Here is a 20,041-nt window from a genome sequence, read left to right as displayed (position 1 = left end):
AAACGTACGGGTGGGCCCGTGAGTCAGACGCCGCCGTGTGAACAGCCCGTTACTTACTTACCCCACTGAGACCATCGCTTCTGACCCGCTGAGTCACCCCAGGGCGCAGGCGGGCTAGCGGCGATCCCACAAACTCCCGTGACGGCATTTCCGGTCGTTTCCATTTGCGTAGACGTTTGTTCTGCCTCCCACTGCCCTGTAACGCTGGGGATTTCCTGCAGACAGAGGGACCTCCCGGAAGCCGGACGACCTGTACCTGCGGCGTCAGACGGCGCGGATGCGGCTGTCCAAGTACGCGGCGTACAACACGTACCACCACTGTGAGCAGTGCCACCAGTACATGGGCTTCCACCCGCGCTACCAGGTAGGCGGCAGGGTGCCGGGCGCACGTCCCGCGCCCCCAGCCCTCTGGGGCGCTCCGGCAGCTCTCTGCCGCGTGTTTCCCCTTGGCCAACGCTATTGTTGCCCTGTTCTATCTTCATGTTTTCCTTCCGGAGTGGGAGATGGAACGTTCTGGAAGCCCTTGCTTCCTGGTCTACTTGCATCCTCAGATCCCTTCAATAACCTGTGAGATTACCGCTGGCACTACAGAGCAGTGATTAGCCACGGTTTCACATTTATGAGAGACAAGCGTTCCCTGACTGCAGATGTCTTGCTTTTCTTTACGTCCTAGCGATTTCAAAAGTTCAGTGCAGCAGGCACATCCTGAGTGCTTATTATGTACCAGACGCAGACCCAGAGATGAATGAACACTGTCCGCATACTCACGACTCAACAGTCTAGGGACGGAGAGATGCACCTAAGCAAAACTTCAGAACAACGTAAAGCCGGCAAGAGCAGTAGGGTTGAAACATAGAAATTATGTAGATAAGGAGAAGAGTTTGCATTTATTGAGCACCTACTATGCGCCAGGCTGTGTGCTAGGCTCTTTTTATATCTCAGTACTTCCCCACCTTTTTATGTGGTAGACAGTGTCATTTGCCCTGGACACTGGGTAAATGGATAAGGCTACTGACCCAGGGCTCTGGCTGTCCCAGGCTCTGGCTGGTCACCCGGGGAAGGTTTGTGTTCAAGCCACACCTGTAATCTGTTCAAGGTGCATTGGTTAGGAAATTGTCCTGTCTAGTTTCTTTTTTGATTCTCACTGAAACCCCATGAGGCAATAGTGTTATCCCCGTTTTGTAATTGAAGATACTGTCGGGCTGGAGCAGAGGAGAGAATTCTGAAGAATCAATAAGACTTTGCCAAGGGGCCAAGACAGGTAGAAGGAGAGGGAACAGCATGTGCACCAGGGGAGATCTGGGGTCTCTGGGGGAATTAGAAGTGGTTTTGGTCAGGAATTGCAGGAGCATAAAGTGCTAGTAGTGGGAGGTTCGAGGAGAGGAAGCTGGGAAGGTGGGCAGAGACCAGACCACAAAAGACCTCTGTGCTGTGGGGCAAATGTGGACTTTTCAGCGGGAATTCGAAGGAGGGGCCTGATGTGGGCAAAGCTATGTTTGGAATAGTCTCGTCATAGCCCCGAGGAGGTTTCCAAAAGGCCTGTGAATCTGGTAATGTAGAAACAAATAGAGGCTAGGATTTTATACCTAGCATTTCTTTTTCTTTCAGACCCAAGCAAGGGAAAGGTGCGAGTTAGTCACACACCTGGTCGGGAAATGTGTGCAGGAGAGCACCTGTCCTCGGCTGCTTCCAGAAAGGCCTGAGGTGGCCAGAGCTGGCTTGTCTGTCTGTCCCTTTTGCAGAGGGAGCAAAAGACAGTGGCTCTGATTTTCCAAAGTTGGCCAGGCCTTGAGATTGGCTACCAGTGAAGTAGCACAGTCTTCTTTTAGCACTAATTTTTAAAAACTATGCAATTTTATTGTAGACAAAATTAGAAAATACATATGAATGATTTTTTTAAAAGGATTAAAAATCATCAGAAATCTAATTTGCTTCAGATAAACTCTCTTGACATTTTTTCCAACCCTTGGAGATCGTTTTTGTTTCAGGCAGAGAAAAATTTAAGTGAAAACATTTTCTTGATTTTGAAATTTAGAGAACTAAAAGAGACTTGGGGTTTTAGTCTCTGGTCGCTTCTGTAAATGTCACCAGTGAATGAATAGCAGGATGGAGCATGAAAGAAGGAGGAGGTAATCTTGTGCTCTGGCCGGCCACTACCTCAGGTCTGGGGGCCACAGCTGCAGGGGACTGGACACCTGGCCACATGAGGATAGCTGAGGGGTGTACACTAGCTCCCTGCTGGCATTCCCGTGCCTCTGCTCATTCTGTCCTCTTTTCCCCAACTCTCAAGGCTCCCTGGACCGTTTTTATGAAATTACCTCAGTTGTGTCTCTCTGTGTTCCCTCCCAGGTCAAAATCTATGTCTCCCTCATCTCGGCTCCCAAAGGGCTTTGCGGTTCTAGAGAAGGAGTCTAAAGCCAGCGTGTCCTGGCCTGTGTCCACCCTCTCCAGGCCTCAGTCATTCCATAGCCGGAAGGGCGAGGGGTCAGGGAAGGCCCCCTTTGGGTACCTGAGCTGAGGCCTGAAGGAGCGTCACATAATTTAGGTAGAGCCAGGCTGGCACAGATATGCCGTAAGGGGGGCTCTTCAGACGAAGTGACTAGAGGTGAGGCTTGACTTGAGGACAGGAGTGAGCCCAAGATTTCTGGATACCAGTTTCCACATCCATAAAGTGGGGATGGTGGCAGTGCCTGCTTCATATGCTTGTTAACTATACCACAAAGGGGACAGAAAGGTGCTGGACATAGTAAGTAAGATAGAAGTGTGTAAGTGTGTGCAATTCTTATTGTTTTATTAATGTGCTGCTCCACATGTAGTTACGTAGGATGGAAAAACACATTTATTAGAATGAGAAATGTGATCTACAGCATGAATGCTTTAGTAGATAACCTTCCTCTCCTGGCCAAATCCAGAGGGGTTGGCACCTGAAGTGGCGACGGTAGGTGAAGCGTGTTCAGAATCAGGGACAGGAGCAAACTCTAGCTGAGTGGATGTGGCCTCCAGTAGCAAGACCTGGTGTCCACACTTTGTACGGGTACCAGCCGGTGGGTTTCTCGTGCTATGGGGCAGAGGTGGCAGTGACCTGTGTGTAGGCACAGCCACGATGGGCCTGGGTTCTTCTTGGAAGAAACACCAGCCTCTGATGACGAGCTCTGTCCTTTCCCCTTGCACCTCAGCTCTATGAGTCCACCCTGCACGCCTTTGCCTTCTCTTACTCCATGCTAGGAGAGGAAATCCAGCTCCATTTCATCATCCCCAAGTCCAAGGAGCATCACTTTGTCTTCAGCCAACCTGGAGGCCAGCTGGAGAGCATGCGGCTGCCCCTCGTCACAGACAAGGTACTGGCTTGGAGTCCAGTGGGTCAAATCAGTGGCTGCAACTGACCACTGAGCTGGAGAACCAGAGACTGTAGTTGCCCCATGAGTCAAAGGCACGTGGGGCGGGAAGGAGAGACCAATATGGTGATGGAACTTGGAGGAAACTGGGGGACACAAGGGCTTTGGGGTCACTTAGAGTCAAGTTTGAGCCTTGCTCTAACCTTTACTAGCTGTATTATTTGGACTTGCCACTTAATATCTCTGAGCCTGCGTTTCCTCATCTGTAAGCTTGGGCAATAATAAATGTTATAGAAGCTCGTGGGGAGAATTATTAGAGTAACTGACTTGAGGAACCAGTACAGTGCCTGGAAGATAACAAGTGCTAGGAGGACTTTCTTCGCTTCCACTGTCTTTTCTTTAATGCTCTCTGTTAGGGGACATTTAAAGAGGCTGTGGCAGTAGAGTACTATGACTTCCGAGGGCCTGTTACCCAACTTCAGCAATTAGTAACTTGTGGCCGGTTTTGTGTCATCTGTTCTTCTTTTCTGCCTTGCTGTATTATGTGGAAGCGAATCTCAGACATCGTATCATTTCACCCATAAACATTTCAATGTGTCTCTTCCAAAAGAGGATCACTTTCCTCTTTTGAGGAGACCGTTAATAATCCATCCTCTCTGTGACCACCATCCCTACAGACATGCTCCTCACAGGGGCATTTGGTTGGACGGTGCCAGCCTGACAGTCTCACCCAACTCGCTGTCTGTCCTTTGACCAGCCCCTGTCACTGGGAACCTTGTGTAACTGCTGCTTTTCCTTCTCCAGAGGGCCAGACATCCGTAAAGTTGAACCTAGTCTTTCAGACCCAGCAGCCTCTTACCCAGCCCTGAAACCATTTGTAAAGTACCAGAGAAGCCTTTGGGATTTGGTGTCTCCTACCCCATGGGCTGGGCTTGGGTGTTGCAGTGATCAAGGATCCCTGCCTTTTCCAGCCAGTTCCAATCGGAACCGGTTCTGAGCACCAGCTGCCTCACAGCTCTGTGGCCGGTGCTTTGAGGAATTCAGAGGGACCGGAAGACTTAGCTCAGCCCGAGGAATGTATAGTTGAGGAAAGGATGAAGAAAACATAGTTCTTTCCATAAAAATCCCCAGCCTGAGTGCATAAATAGCTAGGCAATATGGGTGAGTGACTGGGTGATTTAAGTCATACAGGAGCAGTGTGTACTCAGAACAGGGGTAGATGCTAACATGACAGGGTAATTGATACATGCCAGTTAGTTTGGGTTGCTTAAGCAACCGTTCCCAAACAAACATTTACGTAGCTTCTGATTCTGTGGGCTAGCAGTTTGGGCTCCATTCAGCTGGGCCGTTAGGGGCATGGCTGCGTGCATTCCTGTACCTGGTTAGCTACCGGGTTGTCTGGGGCTGGCTGGGCTAGGATGGCCTCAGTGGGGTGCCCATCTCTGCTCCGTGTGGGCTGTCCTCCTCCAACACGCTAGGCCGGGCTTGTTCCTGCGAGGGCTCTGAGAGAGGGCAGCATGTGTCAGTCCTCTTGCAGCCGGGCTCAGAACTGGCACACCACCATTTTTACGGCATTTTATCGGTAAAAGCAAATTGCAAGGCTAAGCCGGATTCAAGGAGTGTGGAAATCGACTCTGTCTTTTGATGGAAGATGCTGCAAAGTCACATTTCAAAGGGAGGGGAATAATTGTGGCTATGTTTACCCTTTCCCTCCTTATGCCTCTACTTTCCAGAGTCATGAATATATAAAAAGTCCGACATTCACCCCAACAACTGGCCGTCACGAACACGGACTCTTTAACCTGTACCATGCGATGGACGGTGCCAGCCATTTGCATGTGCTGGTCGTCAAGGAGTACGAGATGGCTATTTATAAGAAATACTGGCCCAACCACATCATGCTGGTGCTGCCAAGCATCTTCAACAGCGCCGGAGTCGGTAGGGACTTGTAACGTGCCCACTCGGTTAAGGTTTTGGGAACGGAGACTTGAGAGAATGTTCTAGTGATGAAAGAGTTGAACATTTGTCATCAAGCTTTTGGACTTTTAAGGGACTTTTTTTTTTTAATTAATTTTTTTATTATTAGTTTCAGGTGTATAAAACAATGTACAAGTTAGACATTTATACCCCTCACAAAGTGATAACCTCCCCATATCCCTTAAGGCACTTTTGATGTGTTTGAATATTCTTTTTGAGGTTTGGTGATTGATTTGACTCGTTCTCCGTTCATGTTAGAAAAGCAAAGGATAAGCAAACAAATGTGTGTGCAAACTGGAGAGTATTTTCTCCCCTAGAGTTTTCTGTCCCGCGTCAACGGCCACAAGTGGGTGGACGAGCGATATAGAGTAGGGCTACCCAGAGTTGGCGGTTTGGGGGGGGTGGGGCCTCGATAAGCAGTTCTCATTCTAAGTGGAACTTTTGTCCTGTGTGGACAGACCTGAGGGGAGGGTTTGCCTGTTTCAGGTGCCGCGCACTTCCTGATCAAGGAGCTGTCTTACCACAACCTGGAGCTGGAGCGGAGCCGGCAGGAGGAGCTCGGCATCAAGCCGCAGGACATCTGGCCTTTCATCGTGATCTCTGATGACTCCTGTGTGATGTGGAACGTGGTGGACATCGACTGTGGCGGGGAAAGGAGCAGGTGAGGTGCCTCCCAAGCCTACGAGTAAGACAGAGGAGGGGCGGGCTCTCATCCACCCTGTGAAGACGGGGGAGGGGGCACCTCCTGTTGGAAAGCACGGCGAGTGGGGGACAGAGCCCTGCATATGGCAGACTCACGCTCCTAGCTTTACTTTGAGTTTAAAGTTTTTATTGAAGTATAATACAGAAAGTCACACAATATATATCCAATATAAAATACATACAAAAAGGAAAATATAATACATGTACAGAAATGTTCACAAACTGAACACGCCCATTGAACCACCTCCCATAAGAAGAAAGGAGCCCCCACCAGCTCCCCAGAAGCCCCCTCCTGTTGACTCCCAGTCCGTTCTCCCTCCCTACACCCTCACTCCTAACACCTGGCTTTATTTTTTTTTGCTGTGCGACAGTAGGGAGAGCACTAACTCTTTTTGGCTTCTAGTTCCCTCGTCTTTCAAAGGGGCGCTAATACCTTTCAATGGGGCGCTGGTGGTTTGTTGGGAGGGTTCATCAGTCTCGAGCGGTGTGGCCATGGTGTGCCTGCAGGTGCAGGTGGGCGATGGGGCAGCGCCATGTAGCACAGGCTCAGTGGATGCAGTTGTATGGAGCATCATTCACACGATATTTCCTTGTGATTTTGCCATGTTGATGTTTCCACTGAGGGCTGCTGAATGACTTCTGATTAGTGTGAGTAGTGTGATTGGTTTTTTGAGAGACAACATTAGGTTGACGGCACATGGCTTATGAAAACAGTGATCTGCTTTGCTTTCAGTATTCTCGCTGTCACTTTTCCGAGGGCACAAGCTTGACTGAGGGCCCAGATGCGGACGAGAATGGAGAATTTTATTCTGCAGCAGCAGCTCATGCCCTGGAATGGCAGAGCCAGTGGGGTCCTTAGAGAGTTTAGCTTAAGCCCCTCAGGTGGGGAAAAGAAAGCTGAGGTCCGGAAAAGTTGAGCGACTTGCCTGGGCCCCCTGGACCCAGACTCTCATCCCCGACTCCTAGCCCTGGAGTCACTCTTCCGCTCTCCCTCTCTGTCCTCACAGACCTCGAATGCGGTCCTGGGGGTGGGAGGTGCCTACACGTGTCCCCCTTCCTTCCCACTCTCTCATTTGGAATTCACAGCAGAAAGCCTCACTCTTTCCCACCTTTTACCTTCAGATCTGCAAACTGGAAATGTAAGGAGGTTTGGCATGATGCAGAGTGTGGGCTTTGGGGACAGAGCTCCTCGAATCCAAGCTCTGTGGAGTGACACAGGACAAGTTACCTGGAGCTGCTTTTTCCTCCTCTGTAAAATGGGGATGATGTGCCTATGTCAGAGGATTGCAGTGAGGATAAGTGATAATAAATTCGAGGTGCACAGTCTGGTGCCTGGCTCTCTGTGGTCGTAGTGGTTGTGATGGGTCCCATCTGTACCAGCCCTGCCCGCCAAGTGGAGAGCAGTGTCCTGAGGGGTCTAGTCCAGAGGGCCTGGCTCATGTTTGCATGTCAACCTAGAGATGTCAATCTCCCTCCTTCACACAGAGAATTTTCCTGGTCAGAAAGGAACGTCTCTTTGAAGTACATCATGCAGCACATCGAGGCATCCCCTAATATCACCCACTATGCCCTGATCGGCATGCGGAAGTGGTCCAGCAAGACCGGGAGTGGTGAGGTGCGCGAGCCCTTCTCCCGCTGCCACGTGCACGACTTCATCGTCCTGAATGTGGACCTGACCCAGAATGTGCAGTACAACCAGAACCGGTGAGCTCCAGCCCCACTGTGGCTGTCGGCACAGCCCGCGGCCCAGCGCCCCCGCGAGGGGCAGCCGTAGGCCTGGCGAGTAACTGCTGCTCCTCTGCCCTGCGGGGCCAAGGGAACTAGAGGCTTCCTGCCCAGGGAGTTGGCCTGGCCCCTGCTTTCAGCCCTCACGTGTGTGTGTGTGTGTGTGTGTGTGTGTGTGTGTGTGTGTGTGTGTTTGTATAATTTTCTGGAAGGGAGATTTGCATAAGATTGTTCAACTTCTTTCATCAATTCACACGGTACTTTATTTAGTGACTTACATTATACTTTGTATTTATGTGTTTCTCTTGCTTTTTTTGGCTCCCTTTCTGAACACATGGCTTTTTAGGAGCGTTAACACTGAAGAAAACTGTAAAGTAATTTCCATATGTCACTCTCTACGCACTGAGCCACAGGAGTGTTCACTCAATCATTAATGCTCATCGAGTGTCCCTGTGTGCCAGGCAGTGGGCAGACACCTGAGATGGCACACGTAGGAGTGTGGATTTCAGAGCCAGACCCACCTACCTGCTAGGAATCTGGGTTCTGCCACTTACCAGCTTTGCACTCTAGGCAGGTGACTTACCGTCTCTGAGCCTTGTTTTCCTTAGCTGTCAAAAGTGGCTAATTTTTTACCCTGGCAGGTGTGTTGTTTTCTTTTTAACAGACAGATGAAAGGGTGTTTGTAAAGTCCCTGCGCCATGCCTGGCATGGAGCGTATGGTCAACAGATGGCAGTCCGTCTGTAGTTTACGCCTGAGGGTTACCCTGCCATCCCTGCTGCCGACACAGCACAGCTTCTCCTGTTCTCCTTGTTTGCTTTGGCCCTGTGCCTTCCTACAGGAAGGTGTGTGGGGCAGCAGCGAGCCAACTGCCCCTCCTCAGCGCCCAGTACAGGGGCGCTCACTCGTGTGTGGTGCTGGTGGGGGCGTGAGCTGCGTCCCGTGCCATCTGCCCCTCCTCTGGTCCCGAGCAGGTTCCTGTGTGACGATGTGGATTTCAACCTGCGGGTGCAGAGCGCTGGCCTCTTGCTCTGCCGCTTCAACCGCTTCAGCGTGATGAAGAAGCAGATTGCTGTGGGCGGGCACCGGTCCTTCCACATCACGTCCAAGGTGGGTCGCCGCTGGGCTGCTGTGCGTGGTGTGAAAACCAAGGGTGGGAGCTGCTGGGGAGGCCACATGGTTGTCTTTGAGTCAGGGGTGTGGGCTTGACCTCTGGGTCATGGTAGTAAAGGTTTTCAGTTGAGTCTGCTCGGCGCACATCCACCACCCACCTTCCTGGGCACCCTTGCCCGCCTGTGCTCTCCATCTCCATCACTGCGCTCAGTGCTCACCTGTCTGACTTTGCTGCTGGACAGAGCTCTGGGGGGTAGGTGTGGTGCATGCTCTTCCCTGGGCCCCTGGCACAGCTCCTGGCCAAGTACTTTCTGAATGGCACTAGCTTGATAGCTGTGCTGTCTGTCCACGAGGCAGCCTCTGGGTGGGGAGAGACATTCCGATTGTGCCGGTGCTGGCTGCGCAGGTCTGGGCAATTTCAGATGTGAAGTCACAGCAAGCCCTGAGCTCCAAGTCTTCCAGGAGGTGATGCAGAGCTGGTAGGTCCCTGCCTGAAGGTCTCTCCCATCCATGGGCTATAGCCCCATTCCCTGCTTTTCACCTCCATCTGCCTCGAATCGTTCCCTGATCACATCAGCCAGTTCTAATCCCAGCTGCTTCTTCCAGCCTCTGTCCTTCCTGGTCGCCGCTAACTCTTTTGGTGGTTACCCTCCCTGAGCTGGGCCCGGTCTGAATTCAGATGCCAGTTCCAACCCCATCTGCCTTTTCCCATCTGCAGGGAGTGAAGCTTTCTCTGGGAATGAAAGTCCATTCTCATTGCTCTTGCAAGGTAGCAAGACGCTTAAGTGAAAGGTCTGTACTTCCAGAAGAACTTGGAATCATTTAATTAACTCCGCCCCCATCTCTGCCCCATTCCATTGAGATTTCTTGTTGAAATTGTGTTAGCTTTACAGCTTAATTTGGGGAGAATTCTGAGCTTTACCGCATAGTAAGTTTTTCTACCAAAGAGCCTGATGTGCTTTTTTTTTTTTTTTCCTGATGTACTTTTAAAACTAAGTTTTTTTTTTAGTTTCCTCAGTAACATTTTTTAACTCTTAGGTATTTTGTCTTTATTCCCATGTGAGCATAATCTTATTTTTTCCTTTAGGTTTCATTGCATATTGATTATAGGAAAGCTAGTAATGTTTGATAATCTTTCATCTGAATAAAAGGACTCAATTGTTTTTGTTTCTTTATTCATTAAATGTTTACTGCACACCGAGTCCCTTCACTCAGGAGTGCATAGCCGGGCAGCTGAGGCAGATGTTAGATAAAAACATCTAACGAAGCACCATTGTGATCAGGACCCCATGGGCGATACGTGTGCCTTAGGCAGTAGAGGTGGGGTTCTGTGTGTGTCCCTGAGGAAGTGACATGAAAGCAGACACTTGGAGGATGAGAAGAGCGATGTACCCAGGCCCAGGAAGGAGTGAGTGACAGTGCCCAGGGGGTAGGAGCGGGGAGGTGGCAGGAGGCAGCGGAAAGGACTAGGTGTGGGGAGGCAGGCGTCGTGGCAGAGATGAGCTGGAGAAGTAGGCAGGAACTTAACAGCCATGGGGACGTTCTAGACTTCTCTCTAGGAAGGGTGAGAAATCGCAGAAGGGTGTCCAGCAGAGGATTTCATTAATTTTCTTTGTTAGTTTTCTTATGTCTCCCTGGCTACAGCAGGGAAAATATGGCAGTGACCGAGGCAGGGACCATGGGTTCCGGTGGGCAGTCAAGAGGAAGGGCAGAGGAAGGGCAAGAGGAAGGGGGGGGGCGGGTGGTAGATAGGCTCTGGGGGGTAGGTGGGCGCAGACCATGCCGAGAGGTCTACATCTCTGGATTTGGGGAAGCCTTCCCAAGGTTCATCGGTTCTCTTGTTTCTTTCTAGGCCAGGCAGCCAGTTTTCTGCGTGGAATGATCAATGTCTACAATTCTTACTGATTACATTGGTCAGTTTTCACATATCCCACTTTGATAAAACCTAATGTTTCTTCTTAACAGAGAATTTTACTGTTGCATATGTGTTCTCAACCCACGGCACTACCCTGACAGCGTTCCGTGACGGGGCCACCCACCCTGCGGCCCCGTGCAGCCTTGCGAAGGACTTCTCTGCTCGGGGTGGCTGGGGGCGGCTGACACTCATCATTCCCCATGCAGGTGTCTGACAGCCCGGTGACCATCGTGCCAGCCCAGTACATCTGCGCCCCGGACAGCAAGCACACGTTCCTCGCGGCCCCCGCACAGCTCCTGCTGGAGAAGTTTCTCCAGCACCACAGCCACCACTTCTTCCCGCTCTCCCTGAAGAATCACGGCCACCCTGTTCTGTTGGTCGACTGCTACCTTAACCTGGGATCCCAGGTAACTTTCAGAGGGGGCACTGTCGAGTCCATAAATCTGAGAGAAATTCCTCCAACAGATGCTCTAGAATTCAGGACTTGGAATTATAACTCCACTGCTTCATCTCAGGTATTTACCTGACTTTATAGTTGATAACATAAAGGCTGCAGAGAATTTAAATCATTTGCCCCAATGTCGTAAGTTAGGAATCAGACGCAATTCTGATGCCAAAACATTTCTGATTCTCAAATGAATGCACGAATGGATAAATCTGGGTAAATCTCTTGGAGTTGATTTTTAGGCCATAGATTTGCAAATCACACGAAACGATTGTTTCTGGCCCCCAAAACTTGGAGCTGGACCAAGCAGTTAGTGGTCATTGGCTGGAAAGCCCTAGCATGATGTTGCTGAGTATTTCATGGAAAACGATATTTTCTCTTGGCGTCCTTCTTTTTCAGATTTCTGTGTGTTATGTGAGCTCCAGACCCCACTCTTTAAACATCAGCTGCTCTGACTTCATGTTTAGTGGACTCCTGCTCTACCTCTGTGACTCTTTCGTGGGAGCTAGCTTTTTGAAAAAGTTTCATTTTCTGAAAGGTAACTTCCCGTCCTCTTAACCCTGCACCTTGACTTGAATGTTGTCACCTGGCACCTCTGAGGATGTGACTTCTGGTCCCAGTTCTCATTTGCCAGTCAGTAAACTGAGGCTCAGAGAGGGAACGTGACTGCCCCAACCATCCAGGAAAGTACGAGACAGCTGGGATGGGATCTCAGGGTGGCTCTTGAGCTCCCATACCTGTCCGAGTAGAGACAGGACACATGCCTTTTCTTTTAGGCAAATAGCAGCTATTTTCAACATTCCCACGTATGTTCCTTTTCCGTCCCAATTCTGAACCTCAGCCCCCGGTCTCCTCAGATGTTTCCTCCTCCTGGCAGATGAGATCTCCCCCCCATCTTGGAGTACTGTGTGCTTCTTTTATTCTCGTCCTTTTTCTCCTTCCGTGGCTGTTATCATGCTAGTGTGGTTCAGAATGACACACATTCATTCTCTATGACGTAAAACATTATTCAAAGCCAGCTGGGATCCCTCACTGATCACACTTTTCCTTGGTTGGTCTTCACTCTGACCCTTGGGAAACATTTTGTGTCAGGGGAGGATAGGACATGTAGGTACATAGGTAGGTAGTAAGGTAGGTAGACCGACAGGATGAATGAATAAACACACATGAATGATGTCTTGGCTGTGCTAGGAGCCGAGAGCAGGGAGGGCAGATGGCTGGGCAGATGGGGAGAAGTGGGAGCTGCATTGGGCTTGGATGGGTGGGCAGCTCGGGTGGGAGAAGGTGCGGGGAGGCTGTGAGGTGGAGTTGGGCAGGCGCTCACACTGGAGCTGAGAAAGCTTGGTTTGCAGTGGGACCGACCAGTCTCTCCCTCCAGTTCTCCTCCTCTGTCCACTTCTTTGTAAGTCAGCATTTCTTCTGTCTCCATGTTGTTTCACCTGCCAATCACAGTTGCAGTGTCTGTCTTGCTAAGATTATGAAGCATTCCAAAGGACACAGAGGTCACTTGGATAGCTGGTCCTTCCCTTCCAAGCAGCTTCATATTTCATTATTGCAAGTAGAATCCAGGCAGCAGGCTTCCTTTGGATAAAGTCACCTGTTTTCTTCACCCACCTCCGCCATTGTCTGTGCAGGTGCGACCTTGTGTGTGATCTGTCAGGACCGGAACTCCCTCCGCCAGACGGTTGTCCGCCTGGAGCTGGAAGATGAGTGGCAGTTCCGATTGCGCGATGAATTCCAGACCGCCAATGCCAAGGAAGACCGACCACTCTTTTTCCTGACTGGACGGCACATCTGAGGGAGATAGCAGCAGGCTTTGGGGAAGAGGGGAGCCTTCAGAACCTCATGCTGTTGAGGCGAAAGGAAAAATTAGAACCATGGGGTGTTTGAACCGTGAGGCCCCAGAGACTGTCTGTTGTGCAACCCCCTCGTGTGTACCAGGGCACTAAGGCCCAGAGATGGATTGAGACTAACCGAGAGTGATGAGGATGAATGGCTGGTGGGCAGGAACTTGAAACCAGGCCTCCCGAGCTGTGGGCCATCTCATATTGCTCTGGGCTATCTCAAACTCCATTTGATAAAGAACAAAGGTTTGCCTACTGTCATGTCATCCATATGCTTCCATGGACAAACTTGACTTTTCTCTTAATTCTAAAGGATCATTCTTGGATTATCTTGTAGAGGTACCAGTATTTCAGAAAATGGGTATGATTTGAGCTGTGTAGGTTTCCCTGTTACTGACTACAAAGCAATATTCCAAAAGAAGAGTTTAACTGGAAAGGCTGGAGACAAGAAAAAACTAAGTGGGTCATTGAATGAGAATTAATGTAATTGCCTACAAGTTTGCTTTTTAAAAAGCTAGGCCAAAGGTGTCAACTTTAATAAAGTAAAACAAATTGTTTTAGTTCAGAGCAAATACAATTCTATTAAAATAGTATAGGGTAAATACCCTACCTCTTAGAAAGGGCAAACATGAAAAGAAACTTTCTTTAAAGCTAAAAGGGTTTCAGGAAGGAAATTCAGAATACAGAGGTTGACCTTGAGAAACAGAAGTTGCCTTACAAAGGAAAGAGAATCAAACGACTTACTTGAAACAAACAAACAATAAAAACAACCCAAGTGATGGTAAGAACTAGATTTCTGACTGTAATTTATTGAAGCTCAGTTTTCAGTTCCTTAAATACTTTGTCTTGTCTTATGAATGCTTGGTCCCTGACCAGAGGAAGGGGACAGACAAGAGAAGACAGCAGGGATGTTTCCCGATGCTCACACTTTTACTTGCCTGCCAGAATGTTTTTTTTAAAACCAGCATTTTAGAGCGCCACCTACAGGCCAGGCCCTGGAACAGGTGCTTTCACAGATGGTCTTAATGCTTCCAACAGCTGGTGTGGCTGGTGGAATTCTCTCTCATTTGAAAGATGAGAAGGTTGAGACGCAGAGAGTGCACCTCACCAAGGTGACAGAGCCGGAAAGGAGAAGAAGCACAAGTCAAGCTACTGGATTCTGGACTCCAGAGTCTCTCTTCCCTCCACACCGTACTGCTTTTGGAGTGGCCTATAACCAAAGGAAAAGTTTAACAATACTCAAAAATGAATCATCAGAATGCATTCTTATCCCTCCCCCAAATGAATCATCAGAATGCATTCTTGTACATCCATCTTAGACACTTGTAAGCACTCTCATGGAAAACAATCCAAGAAGACATTATTTTAAAAGATGATGCCAAAGAATTAATGTCAGTCTTTTCTCCCCTAAGGAAAAAAGTCCATGAGTATAAAAGATTTAGATCAATGTTTATAAAATGATCACTTTGTATATGTCATTATTCCAATTGGGAATAAAAACTTACCTTCTTTAGTTATATTTGTCTTTTGTAAATAGGAGGCTTCTGTGCTGTTCTCCCCATTTTATTAGTTAATTTAAACTTAAAAAACGAACAAACTAATATTCTTATTTGCTCCAGCCTTATAAATAAAACTTATAATGCATCTGTTGTTTCTTTGGTGGGTATTAATTGCATCATTTTGAGAGGAACTAGTATGGCCAGTGATCTCCAGGGGCTACCTGCTTTAAATCTGATGGCATGACAGAAAAGACAGTTTGGGGAAGGAAATAAGAATACATAAATCTATATAAGTAGGGGTATGTTAACATGTGGAGGAATTTCTGAAAAAGAAAAAGACAGAATTAGAAATGGAGGAAACCGCAGCTGAAAATGTGCAAAGAAGCCTGCCACGCTGGAAGATGGTTTTATAGGTATTCTGAGCTTTGTTGTGGCCAAACAAGCCGAAGGGGACCTGGGACTCTCGTTAGGATGATCAACAGGGGAAGTAGTTTGGAGCAGCGAGGCTGTTTGATTCCTCCCAGCTCTTGCTGCCGCACTCACGGTATTCCACCCACCTCAGTAGGCAAAGAGTAGCGAGACTTAAGAGTGGATGCTGGTTGCCTCTAGACTAGAGAATGTAAATCAGAGTGGGGAGGAGACAGCTGTTTTCCATTAAAGCCTTGCAGTGTTGTTTGATAGTTTTTGACTTGTGAGAAACAAGTGTATATACCTTGTTTTTTAAATGTAATTTTTAAAACTCAAAATATATGTGTCGTAGGGTTTTTCTTGTCGGTTCCTTCCCTTTGCAAACATTTCAGAAAACTGAACATTTTAATAGCATTTTAAAATCAGTACAAAATATCTAAATTGGGTGCTGTACCTTTTTAAGGAGTTGTTATTCATGCTTTTTTCATCTTAATGCATGCTCATAAATCAGCAACATCAGGAGAAAAATTAAACACTGTTCATGACAATCAGTTTATGATAAAACCAAACAGGTTTTTATCAACGACAGCATACTTATTACTAAATTGTAACTTTAAAACCAGTCAAGACAGAAATTGAAGGTAAAAATATGTGCATAAGTTAGTAATTAATCTTTGGAGTTTTAAAATGTTTCTGGAAAAACTATACAGCTTTTGTACTTTCCTTCCTAGCTGGTTCTGAGTAATTCTCTTTATAGGGACCATGGTAAGCAATTTGGAAGGAACTGGAATGTTTTCTTTTTTGGGTTTAAGTATGCGTTTTTCCATATTCTTTTTAAGGCTGTGGTTGGTATGTGTATTTCTCTGAAATCCTTCATTAATATTGAATGTTCAGGCCTTTTATATCTGCACAAAATCCCATTCAAAAACCATGAGTAATAGTCTTGGTCAAAAAACACTGATTAATATAGACAATGAATCAACTCATTGATGCGACACTAAAAGAAAGGTGGGCCACAATGATCTTAATTTGAGTCTGGTTATTTTGTTGTGTTAACATAGGCTCTATGTTGCAAGTTAAATGTTTTCTAATGTACTATCTATTGAATAATGCTATTACACTGAAAGAATTCACTACATATATGATCAGAAGCTTGCCCCTAACACATTTCATAATTTGCATTGCATTGGTCACTCTGCACCACACAAAGCAAACTATGCAGGTAGCAAAGTCACAACACATACCTTGCTTGACACTCCCCCCACCCCAAGCCTAACTCCAAAATAGGGGCAGCCTAGATGCCACTACCCCAGTCTGTGAGAAGTGGTGGGACTTGGCTAGTAGGCATTTTGAGCATGTGGTCGCTGGTTCATTGCCAAGGTCACACCTGGTACAGCCCGGAGCTGTACAGTTAGGCCGGAGGCAGGAGCCACAGTGCACTGACTATCCCACTATATAATTGTGCTGCAGCTCAGAACCGTTGTGAAGAATGCTGGGAGGTAGAGTGTCCCATGTTGCTCTGTGGCCCTGATGTGCTTGGGCCAGTACTGGGGCCGGCAGTATGCAGACTGGACTGCTGAGGCCTGAGGTCGTGATTAATTCATCTGGTGTAATGGTCGGTGAAGCAGCTCCCGCTATTGTCAGGGGGTCCCTGCGGTGTGCAGTCCCTGTGTGACCAGTTCCGTTAGTATGGTTACTGCTCTGCTGCTGGTGGGTTTTGGGGATTTTGTTTGTTTTTGGTAAAGAATTTGACAACCTGTAAAAATGTCTAATCTAGGAAGTGGATTTTTAAAAGCTGGGGCTCCTACCTAGTTGGTTTTGAGTAATTCTCTTTATAGGGACCATGAGCAGCAATTTCTGAAGCAAATGAAATGTTTTCTTACTAGGTTCAAATTTACGTTTTTCCATATTTTGTTAAGGCTGCAGTTGGTAAATGTATTTCTTCTGAAATCCCTCATTAATGTTGAATGTTCGGGTCTCTCTTCTATATCTGCACAAAATCCCATTACACCGGTTGTTCTGTCTAGATAGTTATGGGGCTAAAGATGACTAGTTTGGATGATAAAAACAAAAAACAAAACAGAAGCCTGGGGCACATCATGAACTACATATTTTTTACAGGCTCCCCAGGTAATTCTTATACCTAGTAACATTTAGTCGACCGCTCCTGCAAGAGTGGGAAGAGCATAGACTTTCAGAGTTAATTTTGTATTCAAATATGGACTTTTCTTAATGCTTCACCTTGGCCAAGTCTCTCCCCAAGTCCTCTGTAAAATGGGGCAATGAAACCCACCTTTCTAGTGATCACGAGTATTAGGGGTGAAAACTTAGGCGGTTTGTGCCCCCTCCCGCTTCCCTGGATGAAAACCTGGAGCGTGGGGCAGGTCACAGCACAGAGCACGCATGCGCGGCAGGCTCCCGCTCCCCCTCCCACCACCTCCAGCTCCTTCTTCTGCCCCATGGTGATGGCCATGGGCAGGGAGAGGCCAAGGCCAAGCGAGGCAGCCCAGGCAAGCGACAGGAGGCGGCGGGTCATGTGCAGTGTCAACAGGTGGCGAGCACGCAGGGCCAGGCAGTGCTCAGTGTTCAGGCTGAATATGCTGAACACCGTGGCATAGGCGCACAGCTCCTGCACGAAGTAGGAGGCGCCCAGGTCATCGGAGACTCGGGAGTGGAACCACACGAAATTGTAGAGCTCCATGGGTACGCTGAGCAGCCGCAGCAGCAGGGCCGAGAGTGCCAGGCTGAGCACGGGGTAGCACAGGCGCCCGGAGACCCCGCCTGCGCCTTCAGCACCACGGGCGCGGACAGCGCATCGGCAGCCGCGCGGAGTGAGAAGCTGAGCGAGGTGAATGTGACACGTTGGCCCAGAGGCGCATGTCCACACCCAGCCGGGATCGAGGCAAAGCCACGGGGCTGGGACAGAGCCTCGGGGGGCTGCCGGATGCTGATTTTTCATCCCCTTTCTGCAGCCTGCGCTCCTTCCCTCATACTGCAGGGAAACTGGGTGAGCTGCCTGGGTAGGGAGCACCCCCTCCTCTCTGGGAACCTCTAGAATGGGAAGACAAGCCCCCGGATGGGTGCCCCTGAGCAAACGTGAGACCGCAAGTGGAAGACTGTTAGCTGCATTCACATTTCTCCGTTCATTTCCACCCAGAGAAGCACATGCTCGGTGTAAAGTGTTCCTTTGGGACCTACCTGATAGACATGAGTGGGGCCGCTCGCCCCCGCTTTCCAGCTGTGTGACCTTGGGCATGTTTTTTAACCTCTCTCAACCTATCTCTGCATTTAAAAACTATTTACATTGTGGAGTCTTGTGAAGAATAAATGAGTGAATCAGTGTGAAAGCTCGGGACCCGCAGCATAGCATGTCCCCTGGGCTGGGCTGCTGTGCAGTCCCAGACAGACGCTCAGGAACTTGCCAGCTCATTAACATTTTGCAGCTCTTGCTCTTCTCGGTAAGGGCTGTTTCAGTGCTGTACTAATATCCTCAAGGAAGTCCTTGGTCACTGGCGGTTGCACCCTCGTGGTATCATGCGTCCCCAGTCCTTTAAGGATGTCATTCTCATGGAGCAGTGGGAGGAAGTGTCCCATCTGCTTTCTACTGGGACCTTAACTGACCTAGTGTATGTGTGAGATAAAGGACTGTTAGCTAAAACGCACAGAACTCTGAAAGCTCAACAATAAGAAAACCAACGACCCAAATTAAACAGTGGGCCAAAAACCTTAACAGACGTCTCACCAAAGAAGATATACAGATGGCAAATAAGACTATGAAAAGATGCTTCACATCATGTCATCAGGAAAATGCCAATATGAACAGCGAGAATGGCCAAAATCTAGAACACTGATACCACCAAATGCTGGCTAGGATATGCAGCCACAGGAACTCTACGTCATTGCTGGTGGGAATGGAAAATGGTGTAGCCACTGTGGAACGTGGCTTGGCAGTTTCTTAACAAAACTGAATATACTCTTGATCATATATGATCCAGCAACCATGCTCCGTGATATTTACCCAAAGGAGATGAAAACTTAGGTATTCATAATCTTGGCTATTCGGAATCGCCAAGACTTGGAAGCAACAAAGATGTCCTTCAATGGATGATGGATAAACCATCTGGGGCCCATCCAGACAATGGAATCGTATTCAGTACTAAAAAGAAATCAGCTGTCCAGCTATGAAAAGACATGGAGGGAGGGACAGATGACAAAGTGAGCACAGAGGATGTTTAGGGCAGTGAAACTAGCCTGTATGATACTCTAAGGGTGGATATGTGTCATTACACGTTTGTCCAAACCATAGAATATACAGCGCCAGGAATGAACCTTAATGTAAACTATGGGCTTTGGGTGACAATGTGTCATGTAGATTTATTAGTTGTGACAAATGGACCACTCTGGTGGGGGCTGTGGTAGTGGGGTAGGTGGTCCATGGATGAACAGGGAGTATATGGGAACTCTGTACCTTCAGCTCAGTTTTGCTGTGAACCTAAACTGTCCCTGCCCCCCCACACACAAAAGTTTATTAATCAAAAAAGGAATCTTTTTTGAGTTTTCCCCATGCTGTGTCCTCCCTACTGTGTGAGGTATGTTGGAGCTAAGGATGAGTAAGGCCTGGACTGTGTCCTGAGGGCCCCTAAGGTGGTTGGAGTGATGAGGCATGAACTCGCAGGTAACTCACCTCCCTGGCACACTCAGTGTCAGGTAAGGGGTTCGGCAGTGAGGACTCTCTGAGCTCCACCTTTCGTGGCCAGGTGAGCCTCTCGGAGCCTGTTTCATCTTCTGGAACATGGTAATGCCTCACCTTGAGAATTAGGATATGTGTAAGAAAAACACTTGGCACATGGAAGGAACTCAGAAATGTCAGTCCCAACCTCGTCCTTTCCCTCAAAGGTCAAAGGATAGAAAAGTCATTATGGGGTGGAGAGATCAGGGAGGGCTCCGTGGAGGAAGGAGGTTTGACCTGGGACTAGAAAGTAGATGCATTTGAGAAGAGAGGAGGGGAAAAGGGTTCCGGGAAAGGTTATAGCATGAACTGTGATTCAGAAAGGGGAAAATTGTAAGTGCTCTTGGGTTC

The 20,041-nt window shown here is 48.4% G+C and overlaps 2 protein-coding genes across 2 annotated transcripts in view; one reads left to right on the top strand and one right to left on the bottom strand.

The window, feature by feature from the left end:
* Positions 1-13,828, top strand: part of GREB1 (growth regulating estrogen receptor binding 1) — a 78,370-nt gene extending 64,542 nt beyond the window's left edge. The window contains exons 25-33 of the mRNA XM_033124235.1: positions 222-364; positions 3,177-3,338; positions 5,069-5,273; positions 5,799-5,973; positions 7,500-7,718; positions 8,712-8,847; positions 10,972-11,172; positions 11,610-11,748; positions 12,845-13,828. Of these exons, the coding sequence (XP_032980126.1) occupies positions 222-364; positions 3,177-3,338; positions 5,069-5,273; positions 5,799-5,973; positions 7,500-7,718; positions 8,712-8,847; positions 10,972-11,172; positions 11,610-11,748; positions 12,845-13,008 (1,544 nt within the window). The 3' untranslated portion in view covers positions 13,009-13,828. The remainder of the gene's footprint in view (positions 1-221; positions 365-3,176; positions 3,339-5,068; positions 5,274-5,798; positions 5,974-7,499; positions 7,719-8,711; positions 8,848-10,971; positions 11,173-11,609; positions 11,749-12,844) is intronic.
* A 2,514-nt stretch (positions 13,829-16,342) lies between these two features.
* NTSR2 (neurotensin receptor 2) lies at positions 16,343-19,755 on the bottom strand. The gene is given in 5 exon segments (XM_033124446.1): positions 16,343-16,348; positions 17,396-17,736; positions 17,739-17,823; positions 17,826-17,877; positions 19,646-19,755. Coding segments are annotated over 5 exon segments (594 nt in total).
* Between the last annotated feature and the right edge of the window lie 286 nt (positions 19,756-20,041).

Source organism: Rhinolophus ferrumequinum, chromosome 13 (assembly GCF_004115265.2).
Source record: "Rhinolophus ferrumequinum isolate MPI-CBG mRhiFer1 chromosome 13, mRhiFer1_v1.p, whole genome shotgun sequence".
NCBI classification, from domain to species: domain Eukaryota; kingdom Metazoa; phylum Chordata; class Mammalia; order Chiroptera; family Rhinolophidae; genus Rhinolophus; species Rhinolophus ferrumequinum.
Note: the sequence above shows the minus strand (reverse complement) of the source record. Positions and strands in the feature narration are given on the sequence as shown.